General features: G+C 41.7%; 1 protein-coding gene across 1 annotated transcript in view; it reads right to left on the bottom strand.

Annotated features, from left to right (window-relative positions):
- LOC131106878 (notch-regulated ankyrin repeat-containing protein A) overlaps positions 1–21,186 on the bottom strand; it is a 66,573-nt gene that overhangs the window by 30,712 nt on the left and 14,675 nt on the right. Inside the window, exons 18-19 of the mRNA XM_058056361.2 lie at positions 20,759–20,812; positions 20,522–20,653 (exon numbers count right to left, since the gene is read on the bottom strand). Of these exons, the coding sequence (XP_057912344.2) occupies positions 20,522–20,653; positions 20,759–20,812 (186 nt within the window). The remainder of the gene's footprint in view (positions 1–20,521; positions 20,654–20,758; positions 20,813–21,186) is intronic.

The raw sequence follows: 21,186 nt of genomic DNA, 5'->3' as shown, positions 1-21,186 counted from the left end.
CGTCCGAATCCCGACCTTCTATGTGTCTTGATGACATGGGCAATGCTCACCCATACATTTAAAAAATACTAACTAAGCGCTGTTGTAAAAATTAGCTAAAGGACAAAGTGATGTCGGTTTCAAACTGATGACGACAGGAAGGCCACACAAAATCTTTCCACTGTGAGGAACGGAATGAGGAAATAGAAGACCGTTGAGGCACCGGAAGTGGTTTAACGACATGCATTAACGACAATGACAAAAACATTTCAGGTAATGAAATCAGTCACCATCGTTAATGCGCTATTTTTTGACAGCTGTACTTTTAAGTCAAACCAAGCAAATGAAATTTAAAATATATATATTTGTGATATATCGTATTTTCTGGACTATAAGTCGCTCCGAAGTATAAGTCGCACAAGACCAAAAATGCATAATTAGGTAGAAAAAAACATACATAAGTCGCACTGGAGTATAAGTCGCATTTTTTGCGGGTAATTTATTTTAGAAACTACTTGACCAAAACCGACATTACGTCCTCTTGGAAGGCTAGTTCTAACAATAAAAGAATAGAGAACATGCTAATAGGTGGAAGATATGCTAACAACATGGTTATTATGCTACACGAAAAATAAACATGAACAGAAAAGGTGTCCAGTGTTTATGTAACATAAACAGTTTTTTCATTTATAAGTCGCTCTGGAGTATAAGTCGCAGGAACAGCCAACCTATGAAAAAAAGTGTGACTTATAGTCCGGAAAATGCGGTATATAAAATGTCAGTTGAAAATCCCTGTACTAGGTAATCCCGCTCTAGATAGATTTTTGCTAAAAGCTTGTAAAATATGATGTAAAGCGGTTTTGGTTCATTTGTTTGGTGCAACCATGTTTGGGTAGATCACATTCCCATTGACCAAACAAACCCTACTAGCTAATGAGTTAGCGCTAATGAGTTCCTTTCAACTAAACTAAACTGTGACAGCGTCTAACTGTCGTTTATTGTGGACTGCCTTTACATGTTTACAAATCACATCAATTATAATTTTTTATCTCAACTCCTTCCTGTCTTTTCTCTTTATCACAATCAGCCAGCCATCTTTCCAGCACCCCACCCTCTCGTCCAGCCCCCTTTTTCCCAGGCCAAGCAGCCTGACCTCCCCCGGGCTTCTACCTCTCAGATCCCCGGGGGGTTAAGGGGTATCCCCCTGTGACCATTCCCATCCTGCAAAAGGGCAGCGGCTTTAATCCGACTGCGAGTAACTGAAAAGGAAGCGAGAGGGGCTACTAAGGAATGATCGCCCACAATATCCGGGTCTCCAAAACCTTCTCACGGTGGTGTCCGAGACAAACTCTGTTTACATTTTGAACAACCTGCCCCTCTTATTCCCAAGCGACTTTTATGTCACTGTGTTGGAAATATGATTCTTTAGCCAGGACAGTGCATGATATGCATGAACTCAGAAAGAAAACACCTGAGACAAAACTTTTATGGAATGGTAAAGTTTGAACCTTTAGGCAAATTCCCATTTTTGGCCTTCCCATTCTTTTTGCTAATGAGTGGTTTTCATCTTCTGGTGTAGCCATTGTACTTTTTGTTCATGAAGCCTTTTATGAAGAGTAGACACGTTTACATGAGGAGTTTTTCTCTTTCTAAAAGACCTTTTTCGAAAACAATGGTATACATGGAAAGGAATATTCCAATCTCTTGTTTACATGCGCCGCTATAATCAAACAGAATAGTCAATGGGGCATGCCCAGTAAAGCGTGAACATCAACATCATATGATACCATTTTTCTTTGACTTATTGGAATAACTCCGTATTGCCAGTTTTTCGTTCGCCCAGTCTTGAAATTTAGTTTGGATCAAAAATTTTCCGCAGCAGTCCAGTGCCGATTTCTCGCCACCATTTTTAAAAGCGAAGAACGTCTGGAGCTGCGTGTTACGTCATATCTGAGCATGCGCTGAAAGAACGCAACATACAATGTTGCTAATATTTTATAATTAAACTCAGGACATGTTTTATATCAGGGGTCTCAAACTCAATTTACTTGGGGGCCACAGGAGCTCGGGCCTGGGTGAGACTGGGCCGCATCAGGTCCCCCCCCCCAAAAAAACGCATTTATTAAAAACAAAAAAATTTAAAAACTTCGCTTTGGTTCCTATTTTCTACAAGAAAAGCTCTGATAAAACATTCCACTGTTCTCAAATATCTTACTTTTTAAGAAACCACATATAGTTGGTGGGTAGACAAATTATTTTTTTCAGACTAAAATTAACAAAGCATTTAACAATTATTTAGCCATTAACAAAGCCCTGTAGACATGACAAAACACGACTATAGTCACATTTATACTCTTTTTATTTACAACATATTGCACAACTGCAGGGTCTTGAGACACATGCTAACTCGCAAACTAGAGAGCCAGCGACCTAAACGGTAGCCTTCAAGTTGTTTCCTTTAAACTTAAATAGCCAAAAACTTACCACTTCCACACGGATAGGGAGGATAACTATTAACAGTTATTTAACCTTTAACTTGAACATTAATCAAACGTAATAATTTTTTCTGGGTACATGATACCATACAGCATCCAAATCAAACTTGCGCGGGCCGCACTAACATTAAACTTTCATATCAAGGCGGGGGCCTCAAAGTAGTGTCATGCGGGCCACATTTGGCCCACGGGCCGTGTGTTTGAGACCCCTGTTTTATATAGATACATATTTTCTTTTTATGAATAAAATATAGAAGCGTTTAGATTCTGTTCCACATATGGTGGTTATGCACATGAAAGCTGCTTGCCAAACGCCAATAAACAACAGAAGAAGAAAAACACGACAAAGAAGAACGCACCCTGACAACTTTCCGTTTGAGCGGGTACAAGATACCTCAATCGGATTGGGGAAAGGAATATTCCACCCCTGGGAATCCGATTATATGTTCATTCGGATAGGCACTTTTCTTTCGGAATGAGGTGTATACGAAGGTTACATTCTTTCCGTTTGAGCAAATAAACCAAATGCAATTGGAATATTTGGGTCCATGTAGTATACGTGGCTACTGACACCATCACTGCTGTCCTCTGCAGGTTATTGTTGATGTCACCACAACAGAAGTTGTTTCAGTTTCCTTACAGCTCTCACAATGTTTCTGTCATCAACTGCTGACGTGATCTTCTTGGCATACCTGTCTCATTTAGGACACCAGCGGTTTCCTTCTTCTTCAGGACATTCCAAATGGTTGCCGTGACAATGACAAATGTTTGTGCCATGCTTCTGATTTTCCAACATCTCTCAAATTCTCGATTTCTTGTTTTCCACCCAAGAACAACTCTGATTTTCATGCCCCACCTTAAACATCAAAACAGGCAAAACCTATCCTAGCCGATCTGAAACTGACCTATTTATCGGAACAGGACACACCCGGGCAATGATACACATCTGTCAGCTTCTAAAGCCGGGCTCACGCTGACTACGGTGCAGCTTCGGTCTTGAGCCAGCACAGATTGAATCCGATAGATGGTACATTGCTCCGGAAAATAAAAAGTCAGAGCCCAGATTTCTTCCCATTGTATCTTCGCATAGAGCATAGAGCTGATGTGAGCCAACAACAGGTTTGCAGAATGGGGGTCGCACCAGATTCAGTGTGAGCCCAGGGTAAACTGTGCATCCGATCTCCATGCAAAAACCTGGAAATAAAAACTAAAATGCTTCTCTCATATTAATATTTTGATGTCACACCCAAATGTTCTCAGCACACGGCAAAAATAAAAGGTACTGAAGGACGTCACCGTTCCAATACGGTACATGACTTCATATGGACATCTTACTTTGAAAGCTGTGTCAGGATTAGATCACTGGGATGAATACCTATAAAGAAAGAGAATGAACAAAGAAGTACAGCGAAATAAGCAGTTTGGAAGCCGTCACCATACGGACAAGTACCTCTTGCCAGCTTGTAAAGTTGTTTGCGTCCACCAAAATTGGTATATCCCTCAAGCTCCAAGTCTAAAACCTATAATCAACGTATTCTCTCCCAGAAGCAACATCAACAACACAATAAACAAGCCCCAAAATGGCTTTCAGACAACATTTTGTCGAGTCAAAACATGAGCAAACATGACATGAAAAAGCATGACTGCATGTAGCGGCATGGGGGGGGGGCACGGCGATGTATGAAAGCAAACAGCTGTGTGGCATGATGATAATAATAAACCCAAACACCCGAGTTCCCTGCAGAGGAGGCGGTTACGGGTTCCTCCTCATGCAAGCTGCGTGCGGCGCAGGCTGAATGAACTCCAAGTGAGCTGTGGCCATGTAGCGCTGCCACTTGAGTGTGGGAGAATGCGCCATGCTTGGCTAAGCTGCAAAAGACTCCAGATCACATTTCACTATCGCGAGGGAAACCATTATACCATGACCGCAGACAGCGGCAGGACTATCTGGGGAGGGAAGTGCATGCTTGTAGAGGATTCTGCAGGTGCTTTTTCAATTACATTCTGTTTAAGGGGTCATTTTCTTGGACGTGGGCTTTATGATGCCGGCTAAATTGGCTATTGGCCATTGCAAGATGCATAAAATCATGCAAATGAGGTTGGTATTTTACAGCTTGAGGGCTGTTGAATTGAGATAACTTTCATTCATTCATTCTCTACCGCTTATCCTCACAAGGGTCACGGGGGTGCGTCTTCAGCTGTCTTCGGGCGAGAGGTGGGGTACACCCTGGACTGGTGGCCAGCCAATCACAGGGCACATATAGACAAACAACCATTCACACTCACATTCATACCAATGGACAATTTGGAGTGGCCAATTAACCTAGCATGTTTTTGGAATGTGAGAGGAAACCGGAGTACCCGGAGAAAACCCACGCATGCACTGGAGAACAACTCTACACAGAGATGGCTGAGGGTGGACTTGAACTCAGGTCTCCTAGCTGTGTGGCCAGTGTGCTCACCACTCGCTCACTGTGTAGCCGAAAGAAGTGTGAAAGTGGAAATTAATTTGTCTTACCATAGCACATACACACAAGTAAACACCTATAAACTGTAAACAGTCTTCTGAAAACAGCTAAAAAAATCTACCATATTTTCTGGACTCTAAGGCCAAAAATGGGTTAGAAAAAAACATACATCAGTCGCACTGGAGTATAAGTCGCACAAGGCCAAAAATGCATAATTAGGTAGAAAAAAACCATACATAAGTCGCACTGGAGTATAAGTCGCATTTTTTGCGGGTAATTTATTTTCCAAACTACTTGACCAAAACAGACATTACGTCCTCTTGGAAGACAAGTTCTAACAATAAAAGAATAGAGAACAGGCTGAATAGGTGTAAGATATGCTAACACAATGGTTATTCAGCTACACTAAAAATAAACATGAACAGAAAAGGTGTCCAGTGTTTATGTAACATAAACAGTTTTTTCATTTATAAGTTGCTCTGGAGTATAAGTCGCAGGAACAGCCAACCTATGAAAAAAAGTGTGACTTATAGTCCATATAATATGGTAAAATGTTTGCAATACCAACAAAAATGGAGGACTAATGTGGTTATTGTGTTTGTGAGGCTCAAAATAAACCTATGGACAATTTACAGTGAAAAGCTTAATAAGATCCTTACATCAATGTATTTATTATTTAACTGAAAACTGTTTGGAGCCTTACCTTTTATTTGTATATGAAGTACATGCGCCCTACCTTTCTCCAGGAAAAGTTACTGATACTTTGTTGTAAAATTCTCATCACCTCCTCGTGAGTGTGGATGTATAATCCTCCATCTTGGCGGTCAAATTCACTCTTTCATTCAGGACTGCGTACAGTAAATGTATTTTCAATTCATTTGACTGGCTGAAAAATGAAACAGAAAAACAGCCGCCTTTTTCTATGTGGAAGGACGGCAATGACAAGCACCTACCGGCTCACAAACACTAGCTAGAATAATGATGTTACAGTTACATTAACAGACGTTACACAGCCCCATGCATCATTTTTCTATGCCGCTTATCCTCCCCAGGGTCGCGGGTATGCTGGAGCCTATCCCAGCTGTACACCCTGGACTGGTCGCCAAACAACCATTCCCACTCCCATTTATACCAATTTCATCTTACAATTTGGAGTCGCCAATGAACCTAACATGCATTATTTGGAATGTGGGAGGAAACCAGAGTACCCGGACAAAACCCACGCACGGGCATGCAAACTCCACACAAGCGGAGAATCGAACCCAGGTCTTCCCAATCTCCTCCTCTCCAGTCATGTAGTATAATAAATGTTTCTGCACGATCCAACTGAGTGTACTGACAAAGTACACTCAGATAGTAGCTTCATTTTAGCTTTGTCCCTTTATTTGGTTAGTAAATGTTAATTTTACTTAAGAAACTGTTAAAACCAATAATTATTTATAATAAGATTTCTTTTTGACCTGCACGGCGGTCGAGTGGTTAGCGTGTAGACCTCACAGCACTGTACTAGTACTGTGAGGTACTCCGGTTTCCTCCCACATTCCAAAAACATGCTAGGTTAATTGGCGACTCCAAATTGTCCATAGGTATGAATGTGAGTGTGAATGGTTGTTTGTCTATATGTGCCCTGTGATTGGCTGGCCACCAGTCCAGGGTGTACCCCGCCTCTCACCCAAAGACAGCTGGGATAGGCTACAGCACCCGCGCGATCCTCGTGAGAAAATGAGCGGTAGAAAATGAATCAATTAATATTTCTTTTTACAGATCTTTCATCATTTTCATCACTTCCTGTCCATCACTTATTGTGTTCCACATGGGAACTGGGTACACTTCGGTACCTTAACAAATAAGATCTTAATACATCGGAATACCTCTAGTATTCAAGTTAGGGGTGAACGGCTACATATTCAGTTTGATAACGCTTTTGTAGCTTTTTTATATTTCAGTGCATTAACATGCAGTTGCGGGTCCACGTGAATGGGTACCGTTTTTGACAGGGTTGTATGTATGGGAAACTCATTTATTCATTCATTCATTTTCTACTGCTTTCGCGGGGGTTGCTGAAGCCTATCCCAGCTGTCTTTGGGCGAGAGGCGGGGTACACCCTGGACTGGTGGCCAGCCAATCACAGGGCACATATAGACAAACAACCATTCACACTCACATTCATACCTATGGACAATTTGGAGTGGCCAATTAACCTAGCATGTTTTTGGAATGTGGGAGGAAACCGGAATAACCGGAGAAAACCCATGCATGCACGGGGAGAACATGCAAACTCCACACAGAGATGGCCGAGGGTGGAATTGAAGCCTGGTCTTCTAGTTGTGAGGTCTGCGCGCTAACCACTCGACCGCCGTGCAGCCCTGTATGTATGGGAAACTTATTTTTTAAATGAGCTTTTAGAAGAATGCCGTGTCAACATAGCCTAAGGATCTGTTTTCTGTGTGGTATCGCTGGCATTACTTGACCTCGGCTTTGTTATTATGCAGCGTCGATGTCCGCCTTCCCTTAGGAGACTATTTAGAAGCAGAGGGCAATCACTCACAGCGGCAGTTTGGCCATGCAGCTACTGTGCTCTGCAAAACATGAGAAACTTCCTCTCTTTCTGTGTGGACGTTTGGAGGGGGAGGGGGGGGCATCGGTAAGTGGTTCCCTTCTACCCGAGCCGCAGGGGGAAAGTAGACCCCTCTCAAGTGCCTCTCGGCTTCCCCCGCCTCCCCCCGTGAGCTAACAGTCAGACAGAGAAGCTCGCACACACACACACTCACTCACTGTGGTTTCTCCTCTGGAGGGGAACATAAACAGGGCTGTCTGTCTGCGAGCGCACAGCTAGTTCTCATGACATCACCACCCGTCAGGAATGCACCGCTCTGCCCTGTCGAAACCCCTTCACCGGCCGGGAACTCACATGCACCGACACACACATGCACACATGCACAAAAGCACATGCGGAATGATTAATGTGCCACCACACACACACCGAGAAATGTATAGTGTACACAACACGCACCCAAATGGCATTTGAGTTATTTGCTCCCATCTTGCATTCCTTCCTCCTTAGCTATAATTCATCATCTACTTCCTCTGCATCACTTCCCTTATCGCAAGCCCCACAATTGATCAACACTGCACAGATATAATATACATGAATCAGAGGGCTGGGGACCACACACACACTGACCACATACGACCTGTCAGACACTCATCAAGAGAGGCGCTTGGTGAGTTATTTTGTTCGAACATTTCTGGGCTTTTGTGCAAACGTTTTCTTGATAAATTTGGCGACTTGTGTTGCCTTGTTCCCTCTAACGGGACATCATTCCTGCACTTCTATCAGGATTTCAACAACAACGGATGAATTATTACCATACTTGTTTCTAAGACTATGCTCAATACTCAATACTGTCTGTTAAATGAGCTGTGTGGGTTTGTTTGTTTTTGCAGTGAAGTCAAATCGTTCTTCCATCTTATAGTCAGTGTTGGGCACGTTACTTTAAGAAAGTAATTAAATACAGTTACTTACAAAAGTAGGTAGTTACCTGTAAAAGTAACTATTGCCCCCTTCACAGCAAAGACGGGTACCATTACAGGGTTTTGCATTTATTGTAGTCGACAGGTGTTTGAATTGCTCACACAAGACGTGGACAAAGTTTTTTTTCGGGGACATAATGTACATTTTACCTTTGACATCAACAAGGTTAAAGTAGTGCCTGTACTTCTATTTGGTAAACGCTGTCTTCTCACTAGAGTCCTCCTCACTCACCATCTCTTGCTATGCTATCACACTTAGGACGTGCCCTAAACAGCCGCCAACCCGCCAAGTTAGATTGTCTGATTGGCTGAAAACGCAATCTTACTAAACCTTAGCCAATCCTCATTGCTTATGTGCTCTAAACCCCCGCCCACCCAAGTTCTCTGATTGGCTGAAGACGCAATTTTACTAAAACCTAAATCCTCATCGCTTATGTGGTTATCTCACCCATTCCCTTGTCACTCTGCAACACTCTCACTGCACTGCAGATTAGTTATAAAAAAATATATAAACAAATCAGGAATAAAGAAAATCAATCAAGTGATAAATAAATAAATATAATAATAATAAAACGGCAAATAATAAAAACTTAAGAAACCACATATAGTTGTTGGGTAGACAAATTATTTTTTTCAGATTAAAATGAACAAAGCATTATTAGAGCCCTGTAGACATGACAAAACACGACTATAGTCACATTTATACTCTTTTTATTTACAACATATTGCGCAACTGCAGGGTCTTGAGACACATGCTAACTCGCAAACTAGAGAGCTAGCGACCTAAACGGTAGCCTTCAAGTTATTTCCTTTAAACTTAAATAGCCAAAAACTTACCACTTCCACACGGATAGGGAGGATAACTATTAACAGTTATTTAACCTTTAACATGAACATTAATCAAACGTAATAATTTTTTCTGGGTACATGATACCATACAGCATCCATATCAAACTTGCGCGGGCCGCACTAAATTAAACTTTCATATCAAGGCGGGGGCCTCAAACTAGTGTCCTGCGGGCCACATTTGGCCCGCGGGCCGCATGTTTGAGACCCCTGGTGTAGGGTGTTATTGGCAGGTGAGGCTGTGCAAAAGGGACTTTTGAGGGCATCACCAAGTTTGTGTGGGAAAACAAGGGAGATTACGCACTACTTCCTTGTATTGCTGTTTAAAGGAAAAGCTCTATTGAGGCTTTCTCGCCTTCCTTCTCACCTCTCCAACTCTCCTCCCTTTTTGGTGCCTTCCATCACATCCTGCCTCGTCTTTCTCGTCTCCATCATTATCTCCCAGCGGTATCCCACCGCCCACTCTTCATATTCCGTCTGGCATCCTTCCCTCCAGCTCACCTTGTCACTGCCATGCATTTTCTCTCCCTCCCCTCAATCCTCTCTGATTCTCTCAGGCTCACTGACAGGACGCAGCTTGGCTCTTAGACAATGGAACACATCAAAACCCACCGCCAGCCTCACCAACTTCACGGGCGTGCACGCGCACACACACACACACACACGCATGCAGAACAAGACAAACAGGACATTCCAGCTGCCGGCTGCACCGGATTCCTCGGCTCCTCGGCTGAGCTGAAACGGAGTGTGAGACGCTCTCAGAAGGAGTGGGAGTGGAGGAGTGCAGCGGTCGCAAGAAGGCCATGCAGGAGGAGATGGGGAGGTGTTGGGGAGGGGCAGGGTGCTTGTAATAAAAAGGTAGTCTCAGGTACTCTCAGCAGTGGTGAGTGGTGCAATGAGCCATGGTCACATGGAAATAATGGATATCCATTTAATCCGTTCCGGGGTCAAACTGCTGTCATCATAGAGTAAAATCTCTATGAACTGTTCTTCTTGGCTAAAAAAGCAAAACACACTTATGGAGTTCCTGGAGGAGGAGTGGTCTGCTGTTTTTAAGACCACTCATCAAAAATATATTGTATGACTACAATGCACTGCACAGCGGACAAGTGGTTAGCGCACAGGCCACACATAAGAGACCCGAGTTCGATTCCACCCTCAGCCATCTCTGTGTGGAGTTTGCATGTTCTCCCCGTGCATGCGTGGGTTTTCTCCGGGTACGGTTTCCTCCCACATTCCAAAAACATGCTAGGTTAATTAGCGACTCCAAATTGTCCATAGGTATGAATGTGAGTGTGAATGGTTGTTTGTCGATATGTGCCCTGTGATTGGCTGGCCACCAGTCCAGGGTGTACCCCGCCTCTCGCCCAAAGACTGGGATAGGCTCCAGCACCCCTGCGACCCTTGTGAGGATAAGCGGTAGAAAATGAATGAATGAATAATCAATGCGCTGCTGCTTTTGAAGGACCTAACGTAAAATACCAAAGATCCTCCATATGACAGGAGACTTCAGCTATACTGCAAAATGCTAGTCAAAAATCCTGTCAATGGCAGAAGCGCGTTGCTGTTTTTGAAAATCTGCAAGAACGTTAATCAAAGATTTGCTCTATCACAGAAAAAGTACTGTTTTTAAGGATGTACTCTATAATACTATAATAGGTGGGCACAGCTGTTTTTGAGGACCTAATGTAAAAAAGTGAGTCAAAGAGCTGCTATATCACAGAAAAGGTTTTAAGAGCTCTACTGCAAAAACACCCAACAAAAATCTTACATATAACAACAACGCTCTCGCGCTTTTAAAGATCCTACTGCAAAACCACTCGTAAAAAAAAAAATACTAGTCAAAGATTGTCATGACAGAAGCACTTTGCTGTTTTTAAGAACTGAATGCAAAAACTAGTCCAAAAGGGTGAGCTGCTGTTTTTAAGGAGCTTCTGCAAAAATATTATTACTACTATTATCTACTCTATATTACAAGAGGGCTGTGCTGCTTTTGAGGACCGACCATAAAAACGCTTTATGACTGGAGCACTCTACTGCAGAAATGCCAGTCAAAGATCCTCTATTAAGTGCGCTTCCACCTCTGATGTTTTGAGTTTTTTCTGTCCAAATTGTGCTTTTAGGAGCATTCCAACATGGAGGTCCCACTGATTGAATGATTCTGTGAATGAATTTGCATATAAACAAATCCATTTTAAATCAATCATAAGAAACGTAGCGGATGTGGCAGTACTGTGCAGTACTGTATACTGTACATGTATATATATATACACACATATATACATGTACATATACAGCGACAATATGTAAAATGCTTTAAAATCTCTCACGCCGTATGAGTGAGTGTAACAGGAGACGTGAAGCCCTCGCCGCACACAGTGGGAAATATTTGGGATGGTTTCCCTCGGAATGTTTTGGCGTTCCTATGGAATGCCCCCCCCCCCTTCACTCTTCTAACCGTCTCTCCCTCCCCCTTTCTCGCTGCTGCTCCCTGTCATCTCTTGAAGGGCTCGAGAGTGGGAAAGTGTGGAAACGTGAGTAGACGTAGACGCTCAAGTTGTACAATTTGGAGTTGAACATAGAAGGGCAGCAGTGATGAGAAAGATTAAAACGTGTGATGACAACCAACTATTAAAAGTGACTTTTTAATGATAAGCTAACCGTAGGAGCCTGTGTGTGAGGACCAAACGTGAGAAAGTCTACCATCCCATCACTTCTTTGCTCCACTTTGGAGAGAAGTTCCGGGTTATGTTCACGCTTCACTGTTTAACTAATACAGAGAGGGTGTCACCATTTATTTAGAACCTACGAGGTTCCCAAGGAGGAAGAAGAAATGAAAAAAAAGAGCATTCCCTAATGACAGTACCCAAAGGAATACGCTAGATATGCTAATTTTTGGAGGCAATCAAGGCACCAAGAATAAAATCCAATATGAAATATGTGCAGATGTCACAGGAGTCCTTGTGTGAGTACTCCCGTTTTCTTATATGACAATATTTTCCGGAGAAATAAACACAATCAACTGAAATAAAACACTTGTTTCATTAAAACAAAGAAAAAAATTGAAAAAGTTCGCCACAAAAAACGTCACATAAAGCAATACCATGTAGTAGTGACACCATTTTAAAATGTGAAACATGAAAATACAACCTGAAAAATGGCCACATGAAACTACAGTACTTACTGAGGAACTGATGAAAAATTAATGAGTAGTGGTTAGGATTTGGTCCTCATTAACTACTGTCATTTTGTGTTGCCCCAGTGTATTTATAGTGTATATTCCCTAAGTCAATTCACCATGTATCAAAAACACACTAATTTTTTGCTAACGTATTAACGTTTGTGGTCTGTTGTAAATATTCCCAGCAGTACCAATAAAGCGCCACAAAAAATTCCTTGCAATGGTGCACTGAGAAACATTGTTTGAGCTCATGATTGCATATTTGTGGTGGTCTGGAGGAGGGGGGGAGGGGAGGAGGTGCCGGAATATGACAAATATGAAAAAGGGTGAGTAACAGTAAAACATGTTGAAACCTTTCACATTCCTCCTGGTTTGTCAGCTCACAGCGCTTTTGCACATCAAAGCATGGACAAGTCTTATTATTCTCAACAAACAGCCTCCTCTTCCTCCAAGGCATCAACAACTTCTCACTTCCACCCAATCATCATCATAATAATAATAATAATTATCCAAATAAGGTGTGCTATTTTAGTCCCTCTTAATTCTCACCCACTTTCACTGACGTCCGTCCCTTTTCTCTTTTGCTTTTTCCTCTTGTTGCCATCACCTCTGTTCTCACCCCCGCCCCCCCCCTCCTTCCTCTCGCTAACCCCACCATAGGTCTGACCCCTCCCTCTCGTGGTGTGACGGTTCCTGTTGCTCTTGTTTTCACTTCCCCAGTAGTCTGGTGCGTGGGAACCGGCGTTGCTGCAGCGCTGTCTATGACTGAGACCCAGTTCCTGTGTGTGTGTGTATAAAAGGTGCTGAGGTGTGTGTGTGTGTGTGTGTCAGTGCCAGGAAGTGTTTGTGAGTTTGGGATTTTGCGTGCATTTGCATCTCACGCTATACAGTGTGATAATGCGTATGTTTGGTTGGGTTAGCGTCTATCTCCCCGCCGATCTGTGCAATCTCAACATGTCTATAAAAGGTCAGCATGGGACATTGGATGGCACAGAGCATTTCAACGGAAGTTTATGTGTGTGTATTCGTTCACATGTGGCCCCATGGCGGTTCGGGTAGGATATAGCCGATTAATGGGAGCGTAATGAAGTGTAAAGAACTCCACCCAAGGACCAAACCCATGGCGAGAGCGGCACAGACATTATATTTAAGGACAAAGGACTGCGTTGCATAATGTCATCATACTGGAAATGATCTTGTGTAACAGTATGTGGTTGTTATAGTACCAAAAGCAGTCTTGAAAACCTCCACCCTAAGAATATAAGACCTGAAATATTTGGAGCATAAATGGAGCATTTAGTGTACAGTATGCAGACTCAATGATGGGGAACTGTACAGCAAGAAGTAACACAACAGGTGGTTGACAATGCTGACGTTTGGCTAAGGGTACTGGTATCAGGCTCCGTCACCGGCGTAATTAACGCGTTGGAAATTGTCGATGCCACACCACGAGGTAGCTTCAATGCTGTCAGCAAACATACAGTAGCTAGAAGAATATCAGCTTCACACATTCCCTACAGAAACAGAACAGTTTCTACACAGCACACAACTTCCAGGTGGTTGCCATATCATACATGTCTGTAGAGAGGGGTTAATGACAGCCTCATGTCAAATCAACAACAAACTGCACATGGATCCGAAAATATCTGGCAATAGGATATCAAAAGTATGTGAGTACTTTACACTTAAAAAGGTAACGATTGGGTGATCTGTGACCTGTGCAAAATGGAGATGGCGTACTATAAAAGCACTACCGCGATGCACCAGCACCCGGGAGCTGATGTGTGGAGGAGAAGACACCGTACGTTTTCAGCTTTTTTTCTTTCCTTGTTTGCAATGACTACGTCATTTGTCCAAACCGTACCATGTAACTTGTACTCCAGCACACTCTCGCACACACACACCTGAGCAGACGCGCACACACGCGCACACACACACACACACACACACACACACACACACACACACACACGGAGTGAGAGTGGTGTTGGAAAGCAAGAGGTTTAACCCAGCCCTAACGTGCACCCAAAATACATAATTAGTGCGGCCAATCAAATTGAATTTAAAAATGAATCATTAATCGATGCATCAAAAAACTATTTTCTAGATTAATCAATTTCAAAAATGATCGTTTAACCCAGCCCTAACATGCACCCAACATACATAATTAGTGCGGCCAATCAAATTGAATTTAAAAATGAATCATTAGATTAATCGATGCATCAAAAAACTATTTTCTAGATTAATTGATTTAAAAAATGATCGTTTAACCCAGCCCTAACGTGCACCCAACATACATAATTAGTGCGGCCAATTAAATTGAATTTAAAAATGAATCATTAGATTAATCGATGCATCAAAAAACTATTTTCTAGATTAATCGATTTCAAAAATTATCATTTAACCCAGCCCTAACGTGCACCCAACATACATAATTAGTGCGGCCAATCAAATTGAATTTAAAAATGAATCATTAGATTAATCGATGCATCAAAAAACTATTTTCTAGATTAATCGATTTAAAAAATGATTGTTTAACCTAGTCCTAACGTGCACCCAACATACATAATTAGTGCGGCCAATCAAATTGAATTTAAAAATGAATCATTAGATTAATCGATGCATCAAAAAACTATTTTCTAGATTAATCGATTTCAAAAATTATCGTTTAACCCAGCCCTCACCAAGGACAGTAACAACCTGGAATCCATCACCGCCACGAACAAAATGCAGTCACAATTCCATACAAAAACTCAAGAATCTAAATACAAATATGGAGGAACGGCATGTCAGCATACTGTATGCCTCAAAATCACAAGTACAGTGCATCCGGAAAGTATTCACAGCGCTTCACTTTTTCTACATTTTGTCATGTTACAGCCTCATTCCAAACTGAATTAAATTAATCTCTTACCTCAAAATTCTACACAAAATACTCCATTATGACAATGTGAAAAAAGGTTTTTTTGACATGTTTTGAATTTATTAAAAATAGAAAACAAAAAAATCACATTTACATAAGTATTCGCAGCCTTTGCTTAATACTTTGTTGATCCACCTTTGGCAGCAATTACAGCCTCAAGTCTTTTTGAATATGATCCCACAAGTTTAGCACACCTATCTTTAGGCAGTTTTGCCCATTCTTCTTTGCAATAAGTCTCAAGCTCCATCAGGTTGGATGGGAGACGTCTGTGCACAGCCATTTTCAGATCTCTCCAGAGATGTTCCATCGGATTCAAGTCTGGACTCTGGCTGGGCCACTCCAGGACATTCACGGAGTGGTTCTGAAGCCAATCTTTTGAGATCTTGGCTGTGTGCTTCGGGTCGTTGTCCTGCTGAAAAATGAACCTTGAGGTCAAGAGCGCTCTGGAGCAGGTTTTCATCCAGGATATCTCTATATATTGCTGCATTCATTTTCCTTCTATCCTGACTAGTCTGCCAGTTCCTGCTGCTGAAAAACATCCCCACAGCATGATGCTGCCACCAACATGCTTCACTGTAGGGATGGTATTGGCCTGGTGATGAGCAGTGCCTGGTTTCCTCCAAACATGGCACCTGGCATTCGCACCAAAGAGTTCAATCTTTGTCTCATCAGACCAGAGAATTTTGTTTCTCATGGCCTGAGTCATTCAGGTGCTTTTTGGCCAATTCCAGACGGGCTGCCATGTTCCTTTTACTAAGGAGTGGCTTTCGTCTGGCCACTCTACCATACAGGCCTGATTGGTGGATTGCTGCAGAGATGGTTGTCCTTCTGGAAGGCTCTCCTCTCTCCACAGAGGAACGCTGGAGCTCTGACAGAGTGACCATCGGGGCCTTGGTCACCTCCCTGACTAAGGCCCTTCTTCCCCGATCGCTCAGTTTAGAAGGCCGGCCAGCTCTAGGAAGAGTCCTGGTGGTTCCAAACGTCTTCCATTTACCAATAATGGAGGCCACTGTGCTCATTGGGACCTTCAAAGCAGCAGAAATTTTTCTGTATCCTTCCCCAGATTTGTGCCTCAAGACAATCCTGTCTCGCAGGTCTACAGACAGTTCTTTTGACTTCATGCTTGGTGTTTGTGCTCTGACATGCACAGTCAACTGTGGGACCTTATATAGACAGTTATTATATTTCCAAATCATGTCCAATCAACTGAATTTACTGCAGGTGGACTCCAATTAAGCTGTAGAAAGATCTCAAGGATGATCAGTGGAAAAAAGATGCACCTGAGCTCAATTTTGAGCTTCATGGCAAAGGCTATGAATACTTATGTAAATGTGATTTTTTTTGTTTTCTATTTTTAATAAATTCAAAACATGTCAAAAAAAACTTTTTTCACATTGTCATAATGGAGTATTTTGTGTAGAATTTTGAGGTAAGAGATTAATTTAATTCAGTTTGGAATGAGGCTGTAACATGACAAAATGTAGAAAAAGTGAAGCGCTGTGAATACTTTCCGGATGCACTGTAAATGTGTGTAAGTGTCGGATGTGATTTCAGTTACGCTGACAACTGCTAACGTCCACATCGGTCAGCAATCTGGCAGTGGTCGGCGTAAGCAGCTTCCACTATACAAATAATGGAATGCCGTCATGCACATAAAAACACAGAGCTTTTAGAACTATTATTGTGTTGAAAATAATAGTTTGCTAATATGCTTAGGATCAATACAAAACAACACCGATTTAGTTATTTGTATGATGTGAATATTTGACCTACAAAGTGCCCATGCAAAATAATGCAAGTTTAAAGGTGAAAGGTCACATTATGAGAGGGTCAGATGTGTTTTCCACCCTTCATGAGCTGACCATATTGAACGTTATTGTCCTTTATGTGAATGATGCATATAACTATGTTGCTGCAACACACACACACACACACACTCACACAAGGCCCTTCTACTCCCCTCGCTACCCTCATGGGATCTCCATGGTGGACACACATTCCTCCAAAATCTGTGGTGGCCTACTGATGCACACAGAGGAACGTTAACCCTTTCCCTGCAAGTTTTTTAAACTTGCTTGCTCCTTCCACGTGACATTCAAAACAGCGTACATAACAGAGAAGGCCACAGAAACAAAAGGCGTGGGAGAAAAAAAATGAAGCCATCCGAGGCTTTTCACATCAGATAACGAGGGAGTCGACTATGCCTGGGTGGGCTGCGATGACGGCCCCGAGGGATGCTTGCTCCCTCTCTGTTAAACTTTGTTTCACAATCTTATTTACTATCCACAAAATGAGATGGAACCCTCCAACTACATCACATTTTACAGTGAGTCCCACTTACGGAGAAACTGAAGGTATGCGGAGGGCAACATTGACACATTCTGCACATTCAAGATGCTAAAATCGAGCTAGTATACAGGTAGGTCAAAACAGTACGTGCTAAACCACCTGAAAAAATATCTTAGTTTAGTCTTACAGCTGAAAAAGCAAATTTTCTACTGTCGATTTTCCAGACTATTGGTCACACTTGTTCACCCCATACCAGGCTATATATCAAAATATACAGTAAAAGTACAATTAAACATGATTTTAAATGTTAATCATACTGACTGACATGAACCAAGGAGCCTACATTACCGTGGACAGGTGCAAGAGTGTGCTATAGCCTTGTGGCAACAACTGTGATGCAGTATGAGATCGGGATCTCGGTGAACTTCTTTACCGATAACTTGCTTATTGGACTGGCTGCCGTGTTCTGTTAATTTAATTCCTGGGGTGTCCAAAGTGAAGCTGCTGCTTTTTTATTAGCCCCTGGCGCATTCTAAAAATATCATTTTACAAGAACCCTAAAAGTAAATAAACAGTAAAAACTTAAAAACTATCTGCAGTAATAAAGTCAAAATATTTGTAATTTGACAAGAAAAAGTCATAATTTTATGAGAATAAACAAAAATACATCTTTTCAGTAGTAGCATAAAGTTTAAATATAAAAAAAAAAAATTTCAAGTTGTAATATTCTGAAAAACAAACTTAGCAACAATTACAATTGTAATTCTTGGAAAATTAGTTTACGGGAAAAATTCCTAATATTAAAAGAAAATTTACAAATATATTCATTCATTCATTTTCTACCACTATTTAAGACATTTGAATATTTAGATTATAAAAAAAAAACGGCAAAAAAGCTAAGACCAAAGTTGATACTAATACCGTATTTTCCGGACTATAAGTCGCACTTTTTTTTTCATAGGTCGGCTGTTCCTGCGACTTATACTCCAGAGCGACTTATAAATGAAAAAACTGTTTATGTTACATAAACACTGGACACCTTTTCTGTTCATGTTTATTTTTCGTGTAGCATAATAACTATTGTGTTAGCATATTTTACACCTATTCAGCCTGTTCTCTATTCTTTCTTAGAACCTGCCTTCCAAGAGGACGTAATGTCTGTTTGGGTCAAGTAGTTTGGAAAATAAATTACCTGCAAAAATGCGACTTATACTCCAGTGCGACTTATGCTTGTTTTTTTTCTACCTAATTATGCATTTTTGGCCCTGTGCAACTTATATACTCTAGAGAAGGGGTCTCAAACTCGCGGCCCGCAGGCCAAATGCGGCCCGCGAGATGCTAGTTTGAGGCCCCCACCTCGATACCAAAGTTTAATGTTGAAATGACAGCTTAAAGCTGTGTGCACACTGGACACAATTAACATGATTTTGCCCTGCCCGGTTTTGCTTTGGACTAGCAATGAAGCTAAAGGCTTATGACGCTGGGTACAAATAAATGCAGGAAATGATTTGGAATAAAACTGAAAATACACGTCAAGATAAAGCATCTCATCAAACATGTTGTTAAAGTTACGACGCTGCTCCCAGATGGAACTGAGTATAATGCTAACTTGCTAATTGGGTACAATTATTAAGTTTCATTAATGTTCATGTTAAAGGTTAAATAACTGTTAATACTGTACATTTGAATCTGAAAAAAATAATTTCTCTACCAACTGTATGTGGTTTCTTACGTTTTTCTTATTTGCTGTTTTATTATTATTTTACTTATTTATTACTGATTGATTGATGTATTGTCTTTATTCTTAATTTGTTTTTTTTTTAATCTTATTTTGTGTATAGAAAAATAAAAATTAAGATATTTGAGAACAGTGGAAAGTTTTATCAGATATTTTGGTGTGGAAAACCGGAACCAAAGTACTGAAAAAGTTTTTCAGTTTTTGATAAATGCGTTTTGTTTTTTTTTTGAAAACGTGATGCGGCCCGGCTTCACCCAGAACCTAGCTCCGGTGGCCCCCAGGTAAATTGAGTTTGAGACCCCTGCTCTAGAGCGACTTATAGTCTAGAAAATACGGTAATATGCTTTTTCACCTATATCGCAAAATTATATTCTTGATATATAAATAACGTCTTACGTCTATAACAACGTCTCTTACAAAATATCAACGTGGCAAAGTTGCATCACTATGTGGCCCTCGCAGGAAAATATTTGGCCACCCGCGATTTAGCCTTTTCAGCCTCCCGGGTATGTTGTTGATGTTACTGTGTAGCTGAATAACTATTCATGCGTTATAACTTGGCAGACACCTATCCAGCCTGGTGTGACGTATGCTATTTAGAATGTGCCAAACAGGCAAATAAAAAAGAGCTTTGGACACCCCTGATGTTGTGTTCTTTACGTCTTTAAATAAGCTGTGGAAGGCTAAATGGTTTTATATGTATCATTTGGCTTCCCTGTGGTTTTAATATATCAAAGGGACTTCCCTTCCACCAATAAATACTTTAGCAGGACACCATTTGGCCCCTGCTTATTTTTGCTGCCAGTGTGTCAGAGCAGGCATCCCCATTACCTCCAGACGGGGGGGGGTGGTCCTGGTAGGTCTACATTCCGGGGGTGTGCCACAACACAACCAAGTGGTATATCTTGCAGACCAGAACACCCAAGTTTGGGAGCAGCAGCCACCCGCAGTTCAGACACAATAAATCAACAACAACCGTACTCGGTTCCCACACTTTTGACGCCGTATAAAATGACTGGTGTCACCTCGCCTCGCACGTTCAAAAACCGAATGAAGCCTTCTTCCTACCTGGCAGCGACTGAATATATCATCAGGCGTAGGCTGCACATTGAAGTGTCTGAGCACTCGTACAGCCTGGTCCCTGGCCTTCTCCGAGCAGTTCAGGGACAGACAGCGGCCCTCGCCCACCTGGGACCGCAACTGGCCCGGGCAGACGGAGAAAAGAGTGTAAGGATATAGTTATTTTTATAGTCATACAGACAAGTATAACATAGCACGTTCTCTCTAGCGTGACTCAAGACTTACAGTCTGGAACGGAAGTCCGCATGTGAGGATGACACGGCCTTCGGCTTGTGCTAACTGGAGAAAAGAGTCAGTCATCAGCATAATGGATGTACGACAGCGGGCACGCAAGGATTTAGACTCCGTTCAATTTTTCACTCTTTGTTTCTTTGCAGCCAAAGTCATCTTCTTCCATTTAAAGGGGAACTGCACTTTTTGGGGAATTTTGCCCATCATTCCCAATCCTTATGTGAAACAAAAAAACCTCTCTACCAATGTTGCATGGTTTTATACCCATGCTGTGATCATGCATTAACACATAAATTGAGTAATAGTTGCAGTATTATGATTTAAAACACTAGCCAAATGTCTTTTCTCTGCGCATTATTTTATACAAATATTTATGTTAGTTCTGTCAGCGGCGGCGACAACAAACGTCCGCTCTCCTTGGG

This window comes from Doryrhamphus excisus, linkage group LG19, assembly GCF_037039965.1.
Source record: "Doryrhamphus excisus strain RoL-2023G ecotype Guam linkage group LG19, RoL_Dexc_Guam_v1.1, whole genome shotgun sequence".
Taxonomy (NCBI): domain Eukaryota; kingdom Metazoa; phylum Chordata; class Actinopteri; order Syngnathiformes; family Syngnathidae; genus Doryrhamphus; species Doryrhamphus excisus.
The sequence above is the reverse complement of the archived record's forward strand: the minus strand, read 5'-3'. Positions and strand labels throughout refer to the sequence as shown.